This window comes from Argopecten irradians, chromosome 1, assembly GCF_041381155.1.
Source record: "Argopecten irradians isolate NY chromosome 1, Ai_NY, whole genome shotgun sequence".
NCBI lineage: Eukaryota > Metazoa > Mollusca > Bivalvia > Pectinida > Pectinidae > Argopecten > Argopecten irradians.
Window position 1 is genome coordinate 42178240 of NC_091134.1, and position 23819 is coordinate 42202058.

Consider the following 23819-nt stretch of genomic DNA (forward strand, 5'->3'; position numbering starts at 1 on the left):
TGTTATTTTAACTGATGAAAAACTTATGGAGAATATTTTAAACAAAATTAAAATTAAGTTTACGTGTTGTTTTATTTATGACAGCGAGTCAAAGACCACTGTCAAAATGGTGGAAATTGCGTAAGAAGGGACCAGTCCTCGACCACCTCAATAAAAAAACATATTGTATTAATGACCTATTTTTCTACTTATTCTGTTCTATTTCTAACAATTACAACAACAAAAATTCTTTTCTAAATAAAAAATCTGTTCATATTCGACAAAAATAAAAGTCAACTATTTCGTGACACCGGAAATCACGGATTAACACGCGTTTTAACGGGGCGGGAAGTGAACCAAAATTGATCAATTCACTTTTTCGTTACTAAGGCCAAGAACATGTTGCAATTGCTTTAATTAAGTTGTTTTGCTATCATTTTTAAGATGATTATATGTTTTTAGAATATTTCTAACTTTTCATGCGATGTTGTTTATTTTGGTATTCGTAAATGTTTCCCGATTCAAAATCCACAATTGCTTGAGGGATTTTGGTGAAGAAGTCTTCTTCTTTAGTTTAAGTCTAATATTGTCTTCGACAAAAATTCAAACATATTTAACAACTTGGTAACCGGAAATATATAGACTATTCTAATAAATTTCCAGAATGGCCAATCTTCAAGTCTTTCAAATGTGCACAAAGTTATGTCAGGCATACAGTTGGGCATATCATATGTATTTATACATAATTTATATTCTGTAGCGTTACGTGTATTCAAATGTTGTGGGTTTTTTCTGACTGTTCAAAAATGTAAGTCAGATTATTTTTTGCATGCTTGAGCATGCAAGCATGCACGGGCGCTACGCCACTGGTGACAGTATTGGTATAGACAGTCAGTACAGCTCAACTCTTAGTATGACGTATAAACAAACCATGTTTTTGGTTGAATTAAGTTGTCTAAATAGCGGGTATGGCAAAGCTTTAGACATATACTTTCAGCCCACTATCATCAGACGGTAAGCTTGGTGTAAGCTGTAGTCCACCTCAGGTCTATGGTCAATATTTTTTGTTAATCCCATTGTTCAGAAAGAAACACATATTGCTGATTTTCAATTCGTACGTTCGAAGCATCTTTGGGCCAATCTGATACACATCATGGCCGACAATAAGTGTAAAGTCATTTTTCCTTTTGAAGACAGAGAAATTTAAGCCTTTCAGTTTCTCTGCTGTGGAAAGCATTATCAAGCATATTGTAAGCTATTCAAAATATCGAACTTTATTCTGGGTATATGGAAATTTCAAAGGTCAAAGGGTGAAAAATGAAAAGTGAAAATATGGTTTCAATAAGGGGGAAATTATTATTTCTGCAGTTTCTGTCTGAGAATCATAAATTGGTGAATTTCAGTTTGATTAAGTTGAAAATTTGAAAGTCACTGTGACCTACTTAAGCAATTGTTAAGTGATATCATATTCTTGCTCCAAGCTTCTATTTTTCCTATAAAATCAAAAGTTGCCCGTTGGTTGTGGAGCTTTTGAAGAACTTTCATCTCATGATTTTAGATATTGAGATATCGGAATGGGGTTGGTCCCAAAATGCAATGAACACAACCAGTGACCAAGGGAACATGTTGCTGATGAAAATTCTCTAAATGGTCAATTTATGTGAATGGGTACATTTTCAGGAAGCTGAATATCAGAAATCTGCGTCATATTAGTCCAGAAATTTGATATTACATGACTGTAAGGCAAGCGCTTACTCTCTCTGTCGTTTTACAATAGAATTTCTTTCTTTGTCATACCTTGACGGACACTAAATAATTATTTAGGCATTAGTTTAACACTACTACCATCAAACAAACAAGCGCAAGAGAGGTACATACAAGAGAACAAGTTGGTGGAATTCAGTTGTATTTTAATGTTACACTGTCATCGTTCCACATTCTTCCAACCTTAAGCTAAAATAAGCATTCAACTATTGCGTAACATTAAGGACCCTGGCCACTTGATTTGGCAATTGACAGAGTGCATAGGAAGTGCAAATGAAGGTCACACATTCGCCGAGATACCACAGACTACGATAGATGTCATGTTAAGACGTTAAGCTGGACCACCACAGTGGTGTGACTGGAGACATCGCAGTATAAGAAAGATCTCATGCAGGCATCACAATTCAATAACAGGTGTTTAATTTTACATAACTATGATTCAAATGGCATAAAATTTTGGAGACACCAAATTAGACTTTGACATGTTAGATATGACACTACCACTTGTGAGTCAAACCATGACCCTGTGTCACTTGTGAGAGATCACATGACAATGTGTCACTTGTGAGTCAAGACATGACCCTGTGTCACTTGTGAGTCTAGTCAAGACACTGTATCACTTGTGAGTCAACACATGACACTGTATCACTTGTGAGTCAACGCATGAACTTGTGTCACTTGTGAGAGAACACATGACAATGTGTCTCTTGTGAGTCAAGCCATTACCCTGTGTCACTTGTGAGTGAACACATGACAATGTGTCACTTGTGAGCAAAGACCTGACACTGTGTCAATTGTGAGTCAACACATGACAATGTGTCACTTGTGAGCAAAGACCTGACACTGTGTCAATTGTGAGTCAACACATGACAATGTGTCACTTGTGAGTCAAGACATGACCCTGTGTCACTGTGAGTCAAGTCAAAGACATAATATCAAGTGTTAGTCAAGTCAAGACACTGTATCACTTGTGAGTCAAGTCAAGACACTGTGTCACTGTGAGTCAAGTCAAGACACTGTGTCACTGTGAGTCAAGACCTGACACATATGACTCAGATATAAACAATAAAGAGACATGTGTAGTTCTTACATAATAATGACACATTTCGACGCCATTTATAAGTCTAAGTTAACACTGCAGCACTTGTGTGTTAACCTATCACACTTGTGTGATTCTCACATAATAATTTGACATTTGTGTGCTTGTCATGAATCAAGTTTTGTTAATATATTGTGACACTTGTATCGGACATGAAAACACACATTTGTCAGGTAAGACTCTGCAACACTTGGCTGATGTGACATGTGTGCGTCTAGCACATCATGAACATGTCCGACTAAACACTTAAAACACATCATGACACATGTGTTAGACACAACACGATCTCATATGTGTTAGACACAACATGATGACACGTGAGTTAGACGCAACACGATGACAGGTGTGTTAGACAAAACATGATTACATATGTGTTAGACGCAACACAATGACACATGTTTTTAGACAACACAATGACACATGTTTTTAGACACAACACAATGACATATGTGTTACACAAAACATGATTACACGTGTGTTAGACACAACACGATGACACATGTTTTTAAACACAACACAATGACACGTGTGTTAGACACAATATGATGACCCATGTTTTAGACACAACACAATGACACGTGTGTTAGACACAACATGATTATACATTTGTCTGACTTGACGATGAGACACTCCTGATACAGGTTCTATGTTTTCAATGAAACAACGTGATTTTCATGTTTGAAACAACACCTATGTGTCTATTGACACATTTAGACACATAGGTGTAACAACGCAATGTGTCTCAAAAGATACTTTGACACTTGTTCATGTGTTTGCCTTCACATAAGACATATGTCACTCAAGACACTTTGACACAACAACGTAACACTAAAGTGCCTCAAAAGACACTGTGACACCTAACACTATGACACTTGTTAATATTTTTGACTTCACATCAAGACACTGTCAACCAAGTTACTAAGACACTTGGCCAAATATCACATGCTCTGTCAAGCCAGAAAGTCCATTAATATATATGACACTTGTCTCATACCAAGCCATCATAACATTATCATGTTTCGCCACAGATAGAAAACTAGTGCATGACATCAAATATATGTATTCTTCAATATGTAAAAACAAAACTAAAGGATTTGTTCATTATCACATAGAGTTGTGTCAGGAGTTTGAGCGATCAGAACAGCTCCCGCTGGTTAACACATTGGGCTTCCTGGTCCAAACCAGTCGGTTTCCAGGCTAGAACTGGTCACTCTGCTAACCCCAAACAAGTCCAAACTGGACATTTTGTGGTCCATTTCCTTTCTGGGTCACACAGCCGTTTCTTGGTCCTCAGACACAACCAGCTGAAAGTGTTCTTGGCCTTCAACATAAAATTCATTCATTCATTCATTTGTCTATGAGTCTGACTGGTTAGACAGAAAAGCAGCTTTCAAGATTGAATTTACTGCCAAGCAATGCATACATTTAGCCATAAGTTTTAGCTTTGAGTGGCATTTTTTTAAGATATTCAATGAATGATTATTTCCACTCTGCTAAATTTCATATTACATTGTTAAATGAAGTCTAATGCTATCAATAAAACTGCAGCACTCAGATGATAAACAATAGTTGTCTCCCCTGTCATGAGACTACCATCTTAGCTTTCCTATCAGTATACTCACTTTCCAGATACACTGAAAGGTCCCTGTCATCTGCCCTTAAAGCCTGCATTCGAGGTGTGTTTCCCTGTTGATAACAAAAACAAAACGTTAATCATTGTCACCAATATCAATCTTTTATCATTTTGCTCATTTCTGCTTCTGCCTATTAGTCTCTGGTAGTTCTAAAAATAATCTTTAGATAGGCACCATTAGTAAACCCCTTTTGTAGACACACATGACTGATAGATCCTGCCAAAAAGTCTCTGGCCTTCCTAGACTTCACAATCAATCCCTGTTTAGCGACACTCAGAAATCTCCTGTTGGTCCTGCCTGTAGATTTTCCCAATTCTGTAGTAGCTGTCCCTCCCTTGTAGTACATGACCACCCCTGTGATACCTCCCACCGCCCCTGTAGTACATCCCACACCCTTGTGATACCTCCCACCACCCCTGTAGTACCTCCCTCGCCCCTGTGATACCTCCCACCACCCCTGTAATACCTCCCATCGCCCCTGTTGTACCTCCCTCGCCCCTGTGATACCTCCCACCACCCCTGTAATACCTCCCATCGCCCCTGTTGTACCTCCCTCAGCCCCTGTAGTACCTGCCCACCCCTGTAGTACCTCCCCTAGGCCCCTGTAGTACATGCCCCTGCCCCTGTAGTACCTTTCCTTTCCTTGAAGCACCTCCCTCACCCCTATGATACCTCCCCCACCCCTGTGATATCTCTCATCGCCCATGTAGTACCTCCTCATGTCCCTGTAGTACCTCCCCTGGCCCCTGTAGTACCTGTCTCGCCCCTGTAGTACCTACCCCTCCCCTGTAGTACCTTTCCTTTCCTCGAAGTACCTCCCTCACCCCTATGATACCTCCCCCACTCCTGTGATATCTCTCATCGCCTATGTAGTACCTCCCCATGTCCTTGTAGTACCTCCCCATGTCCCTGTAGTACCTCCCCTGGCCCCTGTAGTACCTCCCCCACCCCTGTGATACCTCCCATCCCCCTTGTAGTACCTCCCCCACCCCTGTGATACCTCCCCCGGCCCCTGTAGTACCTCCCCCGCCCATGTAGTACCTGATAATCTGTGCGGGTAAGTGAAGCACCAGTCTCCACCAACATATAACAGATTGTCCTACGCTGGTACCAAGCTGCCTTGTGTAATGCTGTCTGCCCTCTGGAATTAGTAAGGATTCAGTTTGTCACTATAATTACAACATTTCATAGTACAATTATAGATATAAACTTAAAAAACGCATCATACAGCTATTTATTTTCACAGAATAGCAAAATTATTATTTTAGCTTGTAACAAGACGAACAAATTTTATCAAACTTTGCCTTTGTTTAACCATTACTTTAAATTCTTGGATTAAATTTTTATGGCCAAAACAATGCCCTATGAAATTGCAATAATATCCTTCTTGCAAAAACTATCTGCTATGTGGTACATAAGATTGTCATATCAGTCACATTTTATTGTTAATGAAAGAAAAACTTGCCCAGGTTCTATGTTAAATTCTTGTTTCTATTTGGATGACTAAACTTCATTCTATGTTTAAGTAATGTAACATATTGTCCTCATGTTCCATAGACAGGATTTCTAGCCTTGTAACAGAATTAAGAATACCCTGGATATTGATTACAGTTACCTCCCTTATACCTTTAATTCTAATTACATGTTCAGCCAATACTTACTTCTCATGGTCCACCATATCCAGTATCACAGGGGGTGCTAGAACACAAAACAAATATTACAGGGTTATGGGGTTAAATTAGTCAAACGTCCAATTAACAGCCAGGGTCATGTAAAGATGTGCCAGTTGTGTTGGTGAAAGAAAGCCGGAGTGCCCAGAGAAAAACCACTGACCAGAGGTCAGTATCTGGCAACTACCCCACATGGGGATTCGAACTCGCTACCCAGAGGTGGAGGGCTTGTGGTAGTATGCCAAGATATCTTAACTACTCTGCCACCCTGTCCCCAACAAATATTACACAGGGGGTGCTAGTTATATCAGAACAAAGTCAAATTACATGTGACTTCCACAACACATTTAACAGCAGCAAAAAATTATTGCCATGAATATAAATATTTTTTAAGATATTTTTGATAATTCTCATCTCCAAGACTTCTTATGCTAAATGTTAGAATGCCTTTATCAGATTGATGTCCTCAAAAGATGTTTACACCGTGCTGTTTGTAAAACCAACTAGAAATGTCTATAAGATAAAAATACCCCTGCCTTTGTATGAAATCTGAAGGAGATGGGATGAAGGAACTGAAAAGAACAGGATAGGATGAATAGAGATAACCTTATATTGTCACATCATGAAACCATGCATATCCCCAAACTGCTCCAGCGTCCTTTTTTACAAGTATTTACATCTAGATGAGTTGTTTTTGGCTGCAGCCAAGTTTGGTTGGGACATGAGAACTACACTGAAATCTAGCAGAGAACTGACCATTGTCTATGAGGTATTTGACGATCCCTTTGTGTCCGAACCGTGCTGCATGATGTAAGGCGGTCATTCCATATTGGTCAGTGGCCAAAAGGTTAGCGTCATGGTTACAAAAAAGATCCACCAACTGTACAAATTAAAAGAATAAAGCAAGAATGATAGATGTGGAAACAAATCACAATGAATTAGACAAAAGTTACAATTATGAATATAGAGGAACAATATGACAAATGCATTAGGTTTTTTAAAGTCAATATTTCATCAGATATATTTCATAATTCAGGTAACATCAAAAATGTATATTTCTGAAGATAATTGTTTTCATTTAGCTATCATGAATCAATAAGCAGGTAAGAAGGTGTACGTACCTTAGAAAGATCGCCCCTCTTGGCAGCATCTATCAAACCTGGAAAAGAATGATGATTAACTTCACGTCAAACTCTAGTTCTTTGTAGGACCTATTTAGAATTAATTTGAATTACCTAATTATTACTGTATACTGAACAAGAGGCCCATGGGCCTTAACGGTCATCCGACTATTAGTACAATACAACATAGTCGTTTAAAGATTTTAGCCTATTTGACCCCTGTGACCTTGATTGAAGATCAAGATAATTCATTTGATCAAACTTGGTAGCCCTTCATCCCACATGTCTGAGGCCCAATATCAGGACTCTAGGCCTCTTACTTATTCACAAGAAGTTTTTAAAATATTTTAGCCATTTTGACCCCTGTGACCTTCAATGAAGTTAAAGGTCCTTCATTTGAACAAACTTCGTAGCCCTTCATCCCAGCATGCTGTAGGCCCAATATGAGTATCCTGGGCCTTTTGGTTCTTGAGAAGAAGTTATTTAAAGATATTAGCCTATTTAACCGATGTGACCTTGAATGAAGGTCAAGGTCCTTTATTTGAACAAAGGCCCAGTATGAGTTTCCTGGGCCTTTTGGTTCTTGAGAAGAAGTCGTTTAAAGATCTCAGCATATTTGACCCCTGTGACCTTGAATGAAGGTCAAGGTCATTCTTTGGAACAAACTTGGTAGCCCTTTATCCCAGCATGCTACAGGCCCAATATCAGTACCCTGGGCCTTCTGGGTCTTGAGAAGAAGTCGTTTAAAGATTTTAGCTTTTTTTTACCTCTGTGACCTTGAATGAAGGTCAAGGTCATTCATATGAACAAACTTGGTAGCCCTTCATCCCAGCATGCTACAGGCCAAATATCAGTACCCTGGGGTCAGATGACCTAAAAATGTTATTTCCAAATGAGTAACACTCAAAATGATATCAGCCATTATCTTCCCTAGATATTTTTGAAAGTAGTGTACCATACCTTTTTATTGTTGAAGTAGTGAAACTACATCAAATATCATTGAATATGTCACACCAATTTGTAATATTGAGCAATATCCTTTGACATGACCTTGACAATTCACTCTGGCTACTCAAATGATAAATAACACAAAAATGTTCATATTCATACTTGGCATAAATCCTATTGATATTTACCATATAAAGCATAGATCATATATCATGATGACAGAATTTATTCACATCTATACAACAGTAACAAGACATCATATAGATCATCATATGAAAACTATACTTGTCTTTAATGAACATCCAAGGGACCAAGAAAAATGGTCTTTATAGCTTAATGGTCTTTAATACACAGGCCAAATTATGTTGAAATTGACATTTGGAACCATCTCAGGGGTTCTGTATACAGGGGCAGTAACTATAAGGGAGGTCTGACTACAATTCAAATTTAACGAATACCTACCTTTGTCTACTGTGGAGAGCTTTCTGTTTCGGGGTGCCGCTGTAGCGTTAGATACCTGATGAAATTGATTGTAATTATCTTTGGCCTGAGAACTTTTGGATACAGGAGAGCCAGGCTCCGAGCTGTAAACAGAAGGTATATAAGGCCACTCAGCAGGACACTTATTTAGCCCTATCTATTTAATTTAGCCATTTCTCTTTCATTTAACCTTTCCCTCTAAGTTATAACATTTACTTGTGTATATAGCCTTAAGATCATTTGTACCATCTCTTTTTTTACAAACATTATAACTACAAACTATGTGCACTAACCTATGTCAAATATACAAACATGTACCATGTATGTATGACACTTATTACACCCCAAACCTGTTTCTACTTACATATATGACAATTATTTTCAGTCATCCCACCCTTTTTGTGTATGCATATGTCCCCCTCCCAACTTTGTTTTCAATTTCATATAGCCTATATTTGACCCTTAAATTCCCCAGGCTGTTTGTACACAAAAAGATTGATAAGAACTATCTGCCTGTTTGAGAGTATTTACCAGATTCATTATCGTTATGAATAAAGCTCTTTTTTTCTTCACCATATACAAATATTTTTTCACAATCTAAAATTTATAGAACCATAAATTATAGAGAAGTAAACTGTGTACAGTGTATTGTTTATAAATATACCATGTTCTACCAATGCCCAATTATAGAACCATAAATTATAGAGAAGTAAACTGTGTACAGTGTATTGCTTATAAATATATCATGTTCTACCAATGCCCAAACTGTGCAGGTTATAACAAAGTGCAAACACAAACATGCATCATATGATCCATACCCAAACACATACACACATACTATCAACAGATGATTAGGTAAAAGGGGAAGTAACTCCGGGAGAAGCAAATTTCAATGTATGTAACAATCTGTCAATATATAATTTTTCGAAGAAGCAAAGAGTGTTTTCATTATTATAGAAATTTTGCTGGTGTTTATTGACAGGAAAGATAATTTCATTGTGAATCTTACTTATAAGCAGTCAGAGCAGACTTATGTTTTCCTAGAAGTGAAATGATTTATAAATAGATATTACAGAGGACTCTAAAGAAACATGATGGCAGTACAGTAGAACAAACCCACTCTAGGATAGCCCACTGAATAAAGCCCCAAGATGTGAGAGATATAAAATTTGTTCTGGATCAGAAGGATATTTCTACAATGTATGATAAATTACATCAAATTACACAGCATGTTGTTATAGAGTTAACATAAATCTTTCAATACGTAAGATTTTCAAATTTGCAGCATTGCAAAGTAAGATTAAGACATCTACATAAACAGAAGAATCAGAAGACTGTTTTTGTAAGTGAGGTTATAATCTTAGTGAAACAAACATTTTATCTTTTTTTAATTCTAGGAAACTAAGGAAAGCAACAAAATCTTCAGTAACAAAACAAGCTAATGTGATGATTGGTATGGAAAACAAAACAGAAGGAAGCTAGTATTAATGGAGGAATATCAAAGCTAAATGGAGAAAGTAGCCAAAGAACTTAAATGTATAGTTTGGATAATGTTGTATATAAGGGTTCAGCTAAAAGAGAACTGTAGCCAAAGAAATTAGCTAAACTTAAAGGACAGAATCAAAAGAGCAGCTCAGAAAACAGACGTCAAAAGACACAATAGTCAACGAATTTTAATAAAATAATACAGTGGTCAAAGAATTAAAATTTGGAGGCAGAACAAAGCATCAAAGAGGACACAGAAACCAAAGAGGTTACTGAAAGACCAAAGAGATCAAAGAGATTAAGGACTAGAACAGTATACAAAAATATAGGCTATAAAGCCAGAGTAACTATAGCAATTATGAATGTTCAGCTCAAAAAGAGCAGTGCTTAGGGTGCACCTACTATGTCGTGATAATGAAATCTCAAGATAATATAGCATGTACATATGAATGAAAATGCTGTATAACTACAGCGCACAATAGATAAAATCCGCATGGCATACTAGATCATATATTGTGGAAATCAGCTGTAAATAAAATAAGCAGATAAGACAATAGTTAGCACACTACTATAACCCCTTGACCACATGTAAGCACACTAACAATAGGCCCAGTAAATAATAGTAACTGCTTAATATCAAACTATCTGCAGATTAGCACACAATAAAGCTAACAGCACACAACTAGACAAGGAATAAATCCTTAATAGACTATTTCTAGCAAGCACTAGGATGTCATTGCACGAAAACTATTTTGAAAGACTATTTCTAGCACACAGCTAAAAGATACATTGCAGGAAAACTTTTATTGACTATTTGTAGCAAATACTAATAGTTTGTAATTAGTATAAAAACTAATTAAGACATTCCAATATGCATGAACAGCATGTCAAGCAATAGGATATGGCGAGGAAAGGAATAATTGTATGGTCACATGACAGATCATCCAAACACATGATTGGCAATAGATCAGCTATATATCAGGTCACATGATAGACCATGCAGTCACATGATTGACAATATGTCAGCTATTTATCAATTAGGGACACATGACAGACCATGCAGTCACATGATTGACAATATGTCAGCTATTTATCAATTAGGGTCACATGACAGACCATGCAGTCACATGATTCATAATATGGGTCAACTAAAATACCAATTTCCGGTCACATGACCAACCATGCGGTCACATGATTACCAATATGGCAGGGTGTATGGTCAGCTATATAAACCTTTGACCATAAATGGCTGGTGAGGAAGGTTAGAGTTAGTAACTAAGTGTATCAACCTGTTATTGGAGCCCGGCTGATCAGGTATGAGCAAGTTCTCTTTGCTCTCCAGTCGAAAAAGAGTCCTAAAGAACAAAATGTTAATCAACAAAATAAATCATCTAATATTCACAATGCTTCATGCCTTCATTCTCCTACTATACAATTCTTGTCTTACAACACCTAATGCTAAAGAAATGATGCACTCAAATCACTGGCCAATATCTGGCTATCAAAACGCTAAAGTGTAAATATGTGAATTACATCCTAGAATACATCAGTGACCTCACAGGGAGAATAGGCAGTTGTTGAAGCAGAATTTGGAAGCAATGGTTGTCATCCTACTACACTACAGACAAACTAGTCCACAACAACAAACTGTCATAGAAATATATATTCAGTGTTGCCAACTTGACACTACATCGCCTAATAGTTCTTTATGCTACTGACCTCTTTTTTGTTATTACTAACATTTTCATTTCTATACTAATTGTCTCTGAATCTTACAAACTAATTGCAATGAAATTAATTAAACAATAATATTTAAGATGACATATGTTATGTAGAGTTAATGGTTACATATCTGTGAAGTTGTTACATTTCTGTTTGTGCTTTGGTTTGATTGGTTTAACACTCAGGGACATTTAAAGATGTGCCAGGTGTAGGTGATAGAGGAAAGCCAGAGTACCTGGAGAACCACCATCCTCCAGTGATCAGTAATGGCAACAGCCATACATGGGATTCGAACTTGTGACCCAATGGTGGAGGGATTTTTTTTTTTTAAATATTGAGACATCTTAACCAGTTGACCACCACAACCACAACCCAAGTTTTGTGTAATCAGTACACAGGATTTGAGAGTAAAATCAAGTTTTCTATTTTGCATTTCTGTTCTTTACAGTTTTGTTATATCAATATATGCCTAAAAGCTCATTTTGTGCTTTTTTCTTGGAAAGGAGAAAAGGGGGAAGGTTGAACAGTGGCATTTTTTTATGAAATGCTATAAATATGAAATATTTGGTGACTAGTTTGACAGTGACTTTAAACGCTGTGACTCAAAATTACCTAATACCTTTTAAAACTGGCAACACTGAATACTGACAGAGAAATGTTTTGATGTGATGAGTGAGCTAGGAGTACTGGTGAAAAGGAAGTGGACCAGGACAGGAGGAGTTACTTACCTTCCATCTGGCTTCTTAGACGAGGATTCAGATGTGTCGGCGCTAAGGGTTGCCTGGCTCACGTCCTTCAGTCTGATCAAACATAACATTTAAACAGTAAAACCAAATGTTATCCTGAAGGGACATATGTACAACCAACCCTTAGACATACAACGTACTATGTCTGGATCAGCTTATAGGTAACACTGCATGTTAACCAACTTTCTTTGGCAGCTATTAAATTTCATGATTTCTGTTTAAAAACAAGTTCGCGAAAATCAAATGGAAATTCCTATGGATATGAATGGTGTAGATATTAATTCACGGAGATAACATTTTGCTATCCAAAAAATTGGTATACAATAACAAAGAAATGTTTCTGGATCTTGTAGATATGTAACTAAATAAGGAATGACTCTGGACCATTCAAGAAAGATAAATAGAAATGGATTTTTTTGATGATTTAAGAAAGAGAGCAAGAAACTATTTCCCAAAATTGTATTATGTCTTGGTTCATGATCTTGTGAAGTCTTTCTGTGAGATCATACAATTTTACATAAGCCTTACCCTGGAGACTTGGGAGGTGTGACAGGCATGTGGAATTTGAAGACCAGCTCCGGTTGGAAGTTGTCCTGATGACAATGGATACCCTCACATCCATTATCCTTGGAGGGGGCTAGGTGCATACTCTGGAGGTCTGGATCCAGTATGTAAAGATCCTCCGAGGAAATGTCTGTGATATAGTGAAGGTGTTCTTGTGTTCTGTCTATCCGGAAAAATCTCTCAGCTGTTGTGGCTATAAATGAGAAACAAAAGCATTTGTAAAGACTAAATCTCAACAAATAAATAGCAATCAAAATGCATTTCAGGTGTGTTTGCCAAATATCAATTTTTGCTCACTGAAAGCTATATAAGAGTTAACTTGCATTCTTGGAGCCTGACCGACCATTAAATTTTTGATTTAATTGATGTAAGACAGAATTCAATTTTACTCCACAGACAAGATTACTTACAATCAAGGAAACACCAACGGTTTGTGAGCTTTTGGGAGCTCTCTGTCAGGTCATCCTGAAACAGGTAAACTACACAGTCTAACTACACCAGATAAAGCTAGAGATTTGTATTGTGAACAAAATATCAGTATAATTAAGGAAAAGCATGTGTCCTTCAAGTTTCATAACCATACTATCAACAGTTCAGAAGAAATGACGACACAAAGGACCATTTATGGTTGGAGCAGTTTTTGGCTCCCAAAATCCATAAATTGTAAACTAAATGCCAAGAAATCAAGATGTTGTATTCTAAATATTTAGAACATAACTGATTAAACTATATAACAAAAGATTTCCATTTTTTTCTTATGCTTTCAAGGACAGAAATTATCAGAAAACCAGAACTCATTTTTCCAGTAAATTCCCTGAGCTTCAAAAACCTTACTTGTCTTAATATCACCATAAATGTTACAAGGACATAACAAGAGATCCCAGAGGGATCTTGGCGCCCACCAAAGAATGATCTGGGTCTGACAATGGAAAGAGGGATCTTTTCACTGCTTTTCAAACTTTTTCAAACACACTATATATAAAATTTGAGACAGATCGCTATAGTACTTTCTAAGAAATAGCGGTAACAAACTTCAACTATTAAAATCCAAGATGGCCGCCTGTCGGCCATCTTGTTGACAGATTGGTCCCAAAATGCAATATGCACAACAAGGGTCCTAGGGGAACCTGTATAGGAAATTTGAGAAAGATCCCTTCTGCACTTTTTGAGAAATAGCGGTAACAAACTTCAACTATCAAAATCCAAGATGGCCGCCTGTCGGCCATCTTGTTAACCGATTGGTCCCAAAATGCAATATGCACAACTAGGGTCCTAGGGGAACCTGTATATGGAATTTGAGAGAAATCCCTTCTGCACTTTTTGAGAAATAGCGGTAACAAACTTCAACTATCAAAATCCAAGATGGCCGACTGTCGGCCATCTTGTTGACCGATCGGTCCCAAAATGCAATATGCACAACTAGGGTCCTAGGGGAACATACATATGAAATTTGAGAAAGATCCTTTCAGCACTTTCTGAGGAATAGCGGTAACAAGAATTGTTAACGGACGGACGGACGGTAGGACGGAAGGACAGACGGACGACGGACCACGGACAAAAGGCGATTTGAATAGCCCACCATCTGATGATGGTGGGCTAAAAACAGACAAAAATAATACAAAATAAACCTAGGGAGTGCTACCTTAACTCCATCATTAATACCGGTTGGTTAACCATGTATATTTGCAGTAGTACGTCCTTGACCTTTCAACCCTTCTGAAAACAAAGCCATAAAAACATGGCTGCTAATTGAATTTCTGAAGCAATCGGAAGTCTCACCTGGTCCAGCTTGTCGATGATAACTCGCACTTGTGAGAGGTCAGCATTGTTGTCCACGACGATAAGTCCGAGGGGGACAGCTGGTGGGAAATACATATTTATAGCCAAGTCCTATGTCTGAAGTTGAACTTCAATAACCTAAACACCTAAATAACTTGAATATTCCTTATCAATTAACTCATTCACCCCTTAAAATTCATAATGAACTCTCCCAGCCTTTGTATTAGAAGAGTTCAAATGTGTCTTCAGGGGTGAATGATTTTTTTTATGATCCTAGTCAAACATTATAGGAATACACCTCATCAACAAGAATACTTGGCCAACTCAAAATTTTCGCTATGGTCTCAAAAACATTAATAAAGCAATTTTACTGTATTTACATATAACTGAGCCTATATTAGTGCGATATCTTTTAAAAGTTTGTGTACTCATGCAGGCAGATTGATAGCAAAGCTTGCATGATTTATCATCACAATAAATATTATATTTCAATTATCAATTCAAGATGATATATCATATTTTCAAAACTCCATTAAACATAATTGTTATCAGATTTAATGATCATCCACTTCACTTCTCAGTAAGCCATGAATCATAGCAAATCCAATTAAAAGCATTTAAACCAATCAATTTTGTATGGAAAATGCAAAATTAATTAAAATCTCTCTATTTATTATCAGATTGTCATATACATTACATATGCAAGCATAAATGAGTTTTGTTGAATACTAAATGTTAGAAGCAGGGACATTCCACAAATGTGAACAGCTCGTTATTTACCAGAATAGGAATGTGAGAATAAGCTGCTACGGCTGTTAGTTGTTTTATGGGGCGGATTAGTTACATACATGGAGTGCAGTTGCGAGTTATATGTTACGATAATAAATTGGGCAAATGTCACAAGACACGTAGTCTGTCACCATCCCAACACTGTTCGTGTTTTATATTTTGTTGGGCAGAGTCAATTAATACTGTTAAAAGATTTCAGTAATTTGGCGCCAACAAAACTCAAGGCCAGAACGATTTAATTCTTGACTGAATGTTCAGCTGGTGTGTCTTCATACTTTTATCACATCATTACTTAAAGCCTCCTGGCACCACTAAACTAGCTCTAGATCTATAATCATTGTTTCATTTATAACCTTATAACTTGGGAAAGATTTAGAGTCAGCAAGAAAACATCCTTTTAGTGTTATAATGTGTGGTTATATATGTATAGATATGTTACCAAGCTTACGGTTATCGACAGATTAGTAAAACCATGCAATTAGACCAGTTATAAAGAAAACCATCCTGTTAGTAAGACTACCTAATATTCTATTTATAGACCTTTTATCAAGGTTATCAGAATGTTAGTTCTATAAATAGACCTATTATCAGGGTAACCAGCATGCTAGTAAGACTAACTCTTCTATTTATAGGCTTGTTACCATGGTAACCAGCAGGTTAGAATGTCTAGCTGTTGATTGTGGATGAATACCCCTTACCAAGGTAATCAGAGGGTTGTCAAGACATGCTGTAAGGATATTCATTAACCAATCACCAAGGTAACATGGAGGCAAGAATCTGGTTACCATGGAGGTTAGTGAAACTTGCGTTGATCTATTGCCATGTTATACGACTATATACAGATATGTTTCCATGGTTACTAGCAGGATAGTTAGACTAGGGGTAATATATGTATACCCGTCACCAAGGTAACTAGCAGGTTAGTAAACTATAGCCTGTTAGTAAGACTACGTAGTACGGTTGCTATGTGGTGAATCTAGATGGACTTACAAGCTCCGCGCAGTTTGTCTTTATCATAGTTTAAATTCTCATAGTCAGCCATACTGATTCTGGACACTTGTATACGAAGTCTCTCAGGCAGAGATGGAGGACTGAAAAAAGCCAAGTCAGGACTACATATGGAGTGATACAGGCCTTACTGGCAGACATGACTGGACAGTCAGGCGGGAAATGTTAGTAGTGGATGTCACAAAGTGTATAGTCTTGACACAGTTCCCATGAAATCATCTTTAAAGAATTGACTCCAGTTTGATATCCCAATTATTTAAATTCAAAAGAACAAATGACTTTTTGAAAACTCAGAACATTCTCCCTCCCCGCATGTTAACTGTTACAATAATTAGACATCAATGACCAGCTACTAGATCTTCCGCCTTCATATACTACACGACAAAATGAAATGCTTGTTGTGTGTAAGATTTAGCATACTGCATTTGACCCAATAAGCGCCCTTGTCCCTGCAAGTGCCTGCCCCCTTTTTGTGGCCTTTATTTCACTTACATTGACTTAAATACAGGCAAACTATGAAAACCTCGAAGATTTCTCTATTTGATTTCTTTTGAAAATTGATTAATTGCTTACTCCATGCAGCAATCATTTTGTGAAATTTTAGCCAAAGTTTGGTACTATCAGCTAAGTGCCCCTTCATTTTTCAATGTAAATCTGCCTTGGGTGTTTATTGGGTAAAATATGGTTTTTAAATGGCAATTTTCAAACCTGATATAGAAAAACATTTATATGATCTTTTTCGCTGTTTTACAATATGTCATATGCATTATTTTGGCATGAACTATGATATTTTGTAAGTACGAGATATCTGAAAGGTTTAAACAGTGATAAAAGTACATCCAAACATTTCATGTTGTTGAGTAGGTTCTGGGGAATACATTAAGTTAGCCCCTAGTCCTGTCAGATACAATGTCATGTCTGCCGACAAATTACACAATAATACTGAAAATACATCATTAAAACAAAATAAATATTTCTATTATAAATTGTGAGCAGTACTTTACCCACCAATCATAACCTATCTACAAAGAACATAAAATCACTTCTTAGTAATAATTTCCCTGCAGAAATAAAACTTGTGATGTTAGTCATGCATTTGATTAACTGTCAAGCAAATATAGCATAATATAATTACATTCTATTGTTTATTAATGTAACAACTGTATAAAGTTTGGCCTAGGAAGGTCCATACCAATTGAACATCTGTTGGGATGTCTTTTAATATAATAGTGACAGTAGTTCCTATCTCTAAAATATTCATATGTGACATTTCAATATGGTACATTAATAGGTTCTGTGTCTGTCTCTATCATCAAATCAAATTCCATCTCATTATAAGTGACACATTAAATCAATATCTTCATTTTTTATGTACTTACCAGCAATTAATACATGAATAAAACATGATAGTAGCACCTATATTTGTAGCAAGTAAATCAAGAATCTATATTTGCCAGTAGGAGATACAATAATCTGCCAATTTTTATTCTATATCTAAAATTGGCCCAAATCATCTGTCATCACTTTCATTATGTGATACGCATATCTTTAAACTACACTTCTAATTCTCTTAATTCTGTATCTCTCTGTACAGTATCACAGATCTTTAAATCACACTTCTAATTCTCTTAATTCTGTATCTCTCTGTACAGTATCACAGATCTTTAAATCACACTTCTAATTCTCTTAATTCTGTATCTCTCTGTACAGTATCACAGATCTTTAAATCACACTTCTAATTCTCTTAATTCTGTATCTCTCTGTACAGTATCACAGATCTTTAAATCACACTTCTAATTCTCTTAATTCTGAATCTATCTGAACAGTATCTGTATGCTATTCCTATATCAATATCCAAAATTCCTAATTCCAAAAGAACAATCCTAGATCTGTTATCTTAACTTTCAATTTTTCCCCACTTATCCTACCCTTGAATTTCAGATTCCTGTATCCAATTCTATTAGGAGTAATGGTGAAATGCTGGCATAGTAATAGTGACACATAATCACATATGATTAGTCTGATTTCTAACTGACCACAGCTAGGGTTAGTCTGTCTTCTAACTGAGCACAGCTAGGTTAGTCTGACTTCTAACTGACCACAGCTAGGGTTAGTCTGACTTCTAACTGACCACAGCTAGGGTTAGAGAAGATGACAACCAAGTACAACTGATTTCTAAAAGCAACACGTTCATAACTGTTTTGTTGTTAATAATAAATAAATTTATCTTTTTCGAAAATAAGTCATATATTGATTTCTATTTGAAGTATATAGTGTATCTATTTCAGTATGAAATCAATTCTTGGAAAAGTGAGCCTTACTCGTTAGCAATAGGCATGGATCCTCGTCGCTTTGGCTTCATCACCATGTTTGCCTGGTTACGGAGGGAGATGTTGATACAAGATGGACTTAGGCGGCATGGCTCCCCATCAAGCTGCATCGGTATAGGTTTAAACGTTTTTAGCTTCACCTCATGACACTGTATCAGTCGCTCCCCATGGCCTCCCATGTATAGCGTCGCCTAGAAAATCAACATTATAATCATTTGAAAATAGAGTAAAACACGGTTAAAACGAACATGCTTACAACAAATTCATGAATATAATGTAGAAGTTTTCGTATCCTGTCAATATTGATATGTTTATAATATTATATAACGAACTACGCTTATAACGAAGTGATTCCGTTGGTCCACAGTGGTTTGCTATAACTGTGTTTTACTGTAGGTTATCAGAGAAAACTAGATCTGATGTCCAAGAGATCAAATTATACACCACCATCACAAACCCTTCCCCCACCCCTGCGGTTCCAATATAAATCACATAGATCTTCACTATATAAAGAAAGTTGCCACCAAGTTTCATTGATATCCCTTCAGTATTTTAGGAGTTGATGTTAAATCGTTTTGTAACAAAGGAGCATAACTCTGTGGTGTATAATAATTGAATGGTATAATATGTTATTTTATGATTACTTATAGGTATAGCTCTTAACAAATAATTTTATAACATTAACAATAATGTATAATGATTTCATCACAAAATTCATCCACAATACTTGAAAATATCCAAACACAACAAAATAAAAGAAAAGTTTACTTTCATAGATAATAGCTGCCACAATTGGCCTCATTTCCCTTCACAACAGTAGGGAATCACCTTGAATTGGATAAGCTGAAGGTCTAATATTGCCATTTGGTGTTGCATGTAATCAATTAGAAATTCATGGAAGTGTCTTCAGCAATATACATATTTGATGTCCTTCTCAGAAACAGGCTGGACAGACTGATGAATTATACATAGGGCAAGTTACCTAGTGTTAGAGCAACGAGACACCACATAAATTGTCTCAAAAAAACACAGATGTGTCACAGAGGACTAAATTAATGAAGCTGTGTCGAAGAGGACAAAATAAAAGGAGCTGTATCACAAAAGACAAAAAAAGGAGATGTGTCACAGAGGACAAAATCAATGGAGCTGTGACACAGAGGACAAAATAAAAGGAGCTGTGTCACAGTGGACAAAATTAAAGGAACTGTGTCACAGAGGACAAAATTAATGGAGCTGTATCACAGAGGACTAAATTAAAGGAACTGTGTCACAGAGGACTAAATTAAAGGAACTGTGTCACAGAGGACTAAATTAAAGGAACTGTGTCATAGAGGACAAAATCAATGGAGCTGTGTCACAGAGGACTAAATTAAAGGAGCTGTGTCATAGAGGACTAAATTAATGGAGCTGTGTCATAGAGGACAAAATTAAAGGAGCTGTAACACAGAGGACAAAATTAAAGGAGCTGTGTCATAGAGGACAAAATCAATGGAGCTGTGTCACAGAGGACTAAATTAAAGGAGCTGTGTCATAGAGGACTAAATTAATGGAGCTGTGTCATAGAGTACAAAATTAAAGAAGCTGTGTCATAGAGGACAAAATTAAAGGAGCTGTGTCATAGAGGACAAAATTAATGGAGCTGTGTCATAGAGGAAAAAATTAAAGGAGCTGTAACACAGAAGACAAAATTAATGGAGCTGTGACACAGAGGACAAAATCAAAGGAGCTGTAACACAGAAGACAAAATTGATGAAGAAGTTGTATCACAGAGGACACAATTAAAGTAACTTTATCACAGAGAATATTCAGGTGTGCTACAGCGGGAAAAAAAGTAATTTTGTCACAGAGAACAAGCGCAGCTATGTCAAAGAGAGTAAAATAACTGTATCACAGAGGGCAAAGGACGAAAGAAACTGTAACACAAAAGACACAAGAAACTTTGTCACTGAGGACAAAAAGATATGTGTCGACACAGATGACAGGAGTTGCAATATAAAAGACACAAGGAACTGTGTAACAAAGGACAGAAAGACCATTGTTAACTATTTAGTATGTAAAGACAGAATAATTGCCATGCAGACTTTGTTAAAGACTTACCAGTGAGGAGTAGGTGAACCCAATCACCTCCAGATAGCCGTCGTCATGGCGCTGAGGCTCAAAGCCTAGACTATTGGGGTTACCCCAGGGTGTAGTACCACTGGCATATCTGTAATAATATATATATCATATGATAAGTTTATCTACAAATGGTTCCATACCTATAAATCACTTATCATAGATCTATACAAATATAATTTATCTCAATAATTTAATTCAAATCCTCAGTACCTTTAAATAGTTTTTTATGTATTGCTGAAAATTGATTTGGTTTTATTAGTGTAATGTCCTATTAACAGCCATGGTTATGTAAGAACATGTCATGTTTGTTGGTTGAGGAAAGCTGGAGTACCCAGAGAAAAACCACCGACTAGAGGTCAGTACCTGGCAACTGCTCCACATGGGATTCAAACTCGCAATCCGGAGGTGGAGGCTTGTGGTAATATATATGTCAGAACATCTTAACTACTCAACCACTGTGTCCCATATTATTGAATATTGATCAACAAAGTATGCCTTTGAACAGTTTTATAAAAGGTTTAACAAACAAATCCCAAAGTAATTCAATATTTCATACAAAGTACTTTGATACATCAATGGTTCTGTGTTTAAATATCATTTAATTATCTGTACCTGTGGGTAGGATCATGCACATCATGTGTTTGCGCATGTATAACAACATATTTTTTCAGGGAAGTTAATGATGTAGCATTTAACATATACTTTCAAGGGCAAATATCTCTGTTCATATTAAGAATTTTTCAGTACACTATAAGAGTGCCTTTATGAAAAAATCTAAGATAATGAATAAAATTTTTGCAAATGTTAAAAACATTAAATAATCATGGAAAAACAGGTAAATATAAAACGAAACAGCTGACATAAAATTTAATGATTTTTAAATCTGTAAGAACAATGTCTGTATGATTTGGTAATCTTTTTACCTTGGAATGTTTAAAAATAGTAAACAATGAAGTTTCATTTCTTGGACTTTATTGGTTAAATCCTTTCCATCACACTGAAAATAAAAATATCAAAATTAATTGGCAAATAATATGAGGTAAGCCTGACTGGTATGCTCCAATGATGAAGCTAATTAATTCACTAAACAAAATCAAAATGAGGACAAAAACTTCAAACCAAGAAAATTTCAAAGAACCAACATCCTATCAACCTATAAATTCACATTTTGTTCCTTATATATTTCAGTAGGATTACCATTTCAATAATGAGGAAGAAATCTAGATTAATAAAGTTATACAACTCCTGAATTTTTCTCCACTAATTTGCCTAGAACACTCGTGATTTCACAATGAACTTTTCCAGCTTTAGAATTCAAAGATTTCAAATGTAGGCTCAGACAAGAATGAGTTGACTAATTTACAGTTTGTAAATTTCATTGATTTCTCAATATTAGTTTTATTTGTTGATAACTTTGTCAAAAGACTTAGGATATATACTATACCTAGCTTGGTTCTACATAGTACAGGTATGATCTGGTATTACTGTATTTCCTGGAGTATATTTTTTCCCCTAATAATCGGTAGTGCGGTCTATATACACCAGTGTGACTTATACATGGACAAAAACCAAAATCAATTGCATTATGGAGTGATTCATATGTGAAAATCGCAAGTACAATTTCACAGACAATTTTGGTTATTCTAATCGATCGAAAATCATTACCGTACATTAGAGATTGATCGATACACAGTAGAGGGTTACGTGGGTACAGAAACCTAACATTTAAGTGTGACTTATTTACCAGTGCAACTTATACGTGTACGAAAATTGAAACAAGAGGCCAAGAGGGCCTGTATCGCTCACCTGGTTTGTAATGTCAAGTCATGTTCTGAATACAGGTTCATTGTTTCTTTTCTGAAGGAATTTGAATATTTACCTCTTATGTACCCCTTCCCCAAGGATGTAAGAGCAAAAATTTATACAACTTCTGTTCCCCCTTCCCCCAAGGATGTTTGTGGCCAAATTTGGTTACAATCCATGCAGAACTCTAGGACAAGTAGCGATTTATAAGATTTACCTCTATTACCCCTATTGGGCCCTTCCCCTCCTGCCCCCGGGGAGTCAGAGCCAAAATTTATACAAGTTCTGTTCCCCTTTCCCCAAGGATGTTTGTGGCCAAATTTGGTTACAATCCATGTAGAACTCTAGGACAAGTAGCGATTTATAGGATTTACCTCTATTACCCCTATTGGGCTCCGCCCATCCTGCCCCTGGGGGTTCAGAGCCAAAATTTATACAAGTTCTTTTCCCCTTTACCCAAGGATGTTTGTGGCCAAATTTGGTCACAATCCATGCGGAACTCTATGACTAGTAGCGATTTAAATTAAATGTTGACGGACGGACGGACGGACGGACGACGGACGCCGCCGCCATGACATAAGCTCACAGGCCCTTCAGGCCAGGTGAGCTAAAATTTGTAAAAAAAAAAAAGAAAAAAAAAGGCCTTTGCGACTTATACACAGGTGTGACTTATTATCTGGAAAATAGTGTACACTGTACTTACGATAAGCTGTATATGATCCGCTAATCCCTTCCAACTCCTTTTGAGCATATCTCTTCCACCAGCCTAAAACAGAAAAT

General features: G+C 36.5%; 1 protein-coding gene across 5 annotated transcripts in view; it reads right to left on the reverse strand.

The window, feature by feature from the left end:
• Nucleotides 1-1872: 1872 nt before the first annotated feature.
• Nucleotides 1873-23819, reverse strand: part of LOC138328513 (diacylglycerol kinase zeta-like) — a 101911-nt gene continuing 79964 nt past the window's right edge. For 3 of the 5 annotated variants that reach the window (XM_069275385.1, XM_069275375.1, XM_069275350.1), the window contains 17 exons: nt 23743-23805; nt 22160-22233; nt 21216-21324; nt 19110-19309; nt 16771-16892; nt 14992-15071; nt 13623-13677; nt 13177-13405; nt 12631-12702; nt 11470-11535; nt 8678-8799; nt 7268-7305; nt 6903-7026; nt 6138-6174; nt 5518-5617; nt 4465-4528; nt 1873-4163 (listed from right to left, as the gene is read on the reverse strand). In XM_069275385.1, the coding sequence (XP_069131486.1) occupies nt 4111-4163; nt 4465-4528; nt 5518-5617; nt 6138-6174; nt 6903-7026; nt 7268-7305; nt 8678-8799; nt 11470-11535; nt 12631-12702; nt 13177-13405; nt 13623-13677; nt 14992-15071; nt 16771-16892; nt 19110-19309; nt 21216-21324; nt 22160-22233; nt 23743-23805 (1608 nt within the window). In that variant the 3' untranslated portion in view covers nt 1873-4110. The remainder of the gene's footprint in view (nt 4164-4464; nt 4529-5517; nt 5618-6137; nt 6175-6902; nt 7027-7267; nt 7306-8677; nt 8800-11469; nt 11536-12630; nt 12703-13176; nt 13406-13622; nt 13678-14991; nt 15072-16770; nt 16893-19109; nt 19310-21215; nt 21325-22159; nt 22234-23742; nt 23806-23819) is intronic. The other 2 variants (XM_069275359.1, XM_069275367.1) reach the window with 2 other exon arrangements.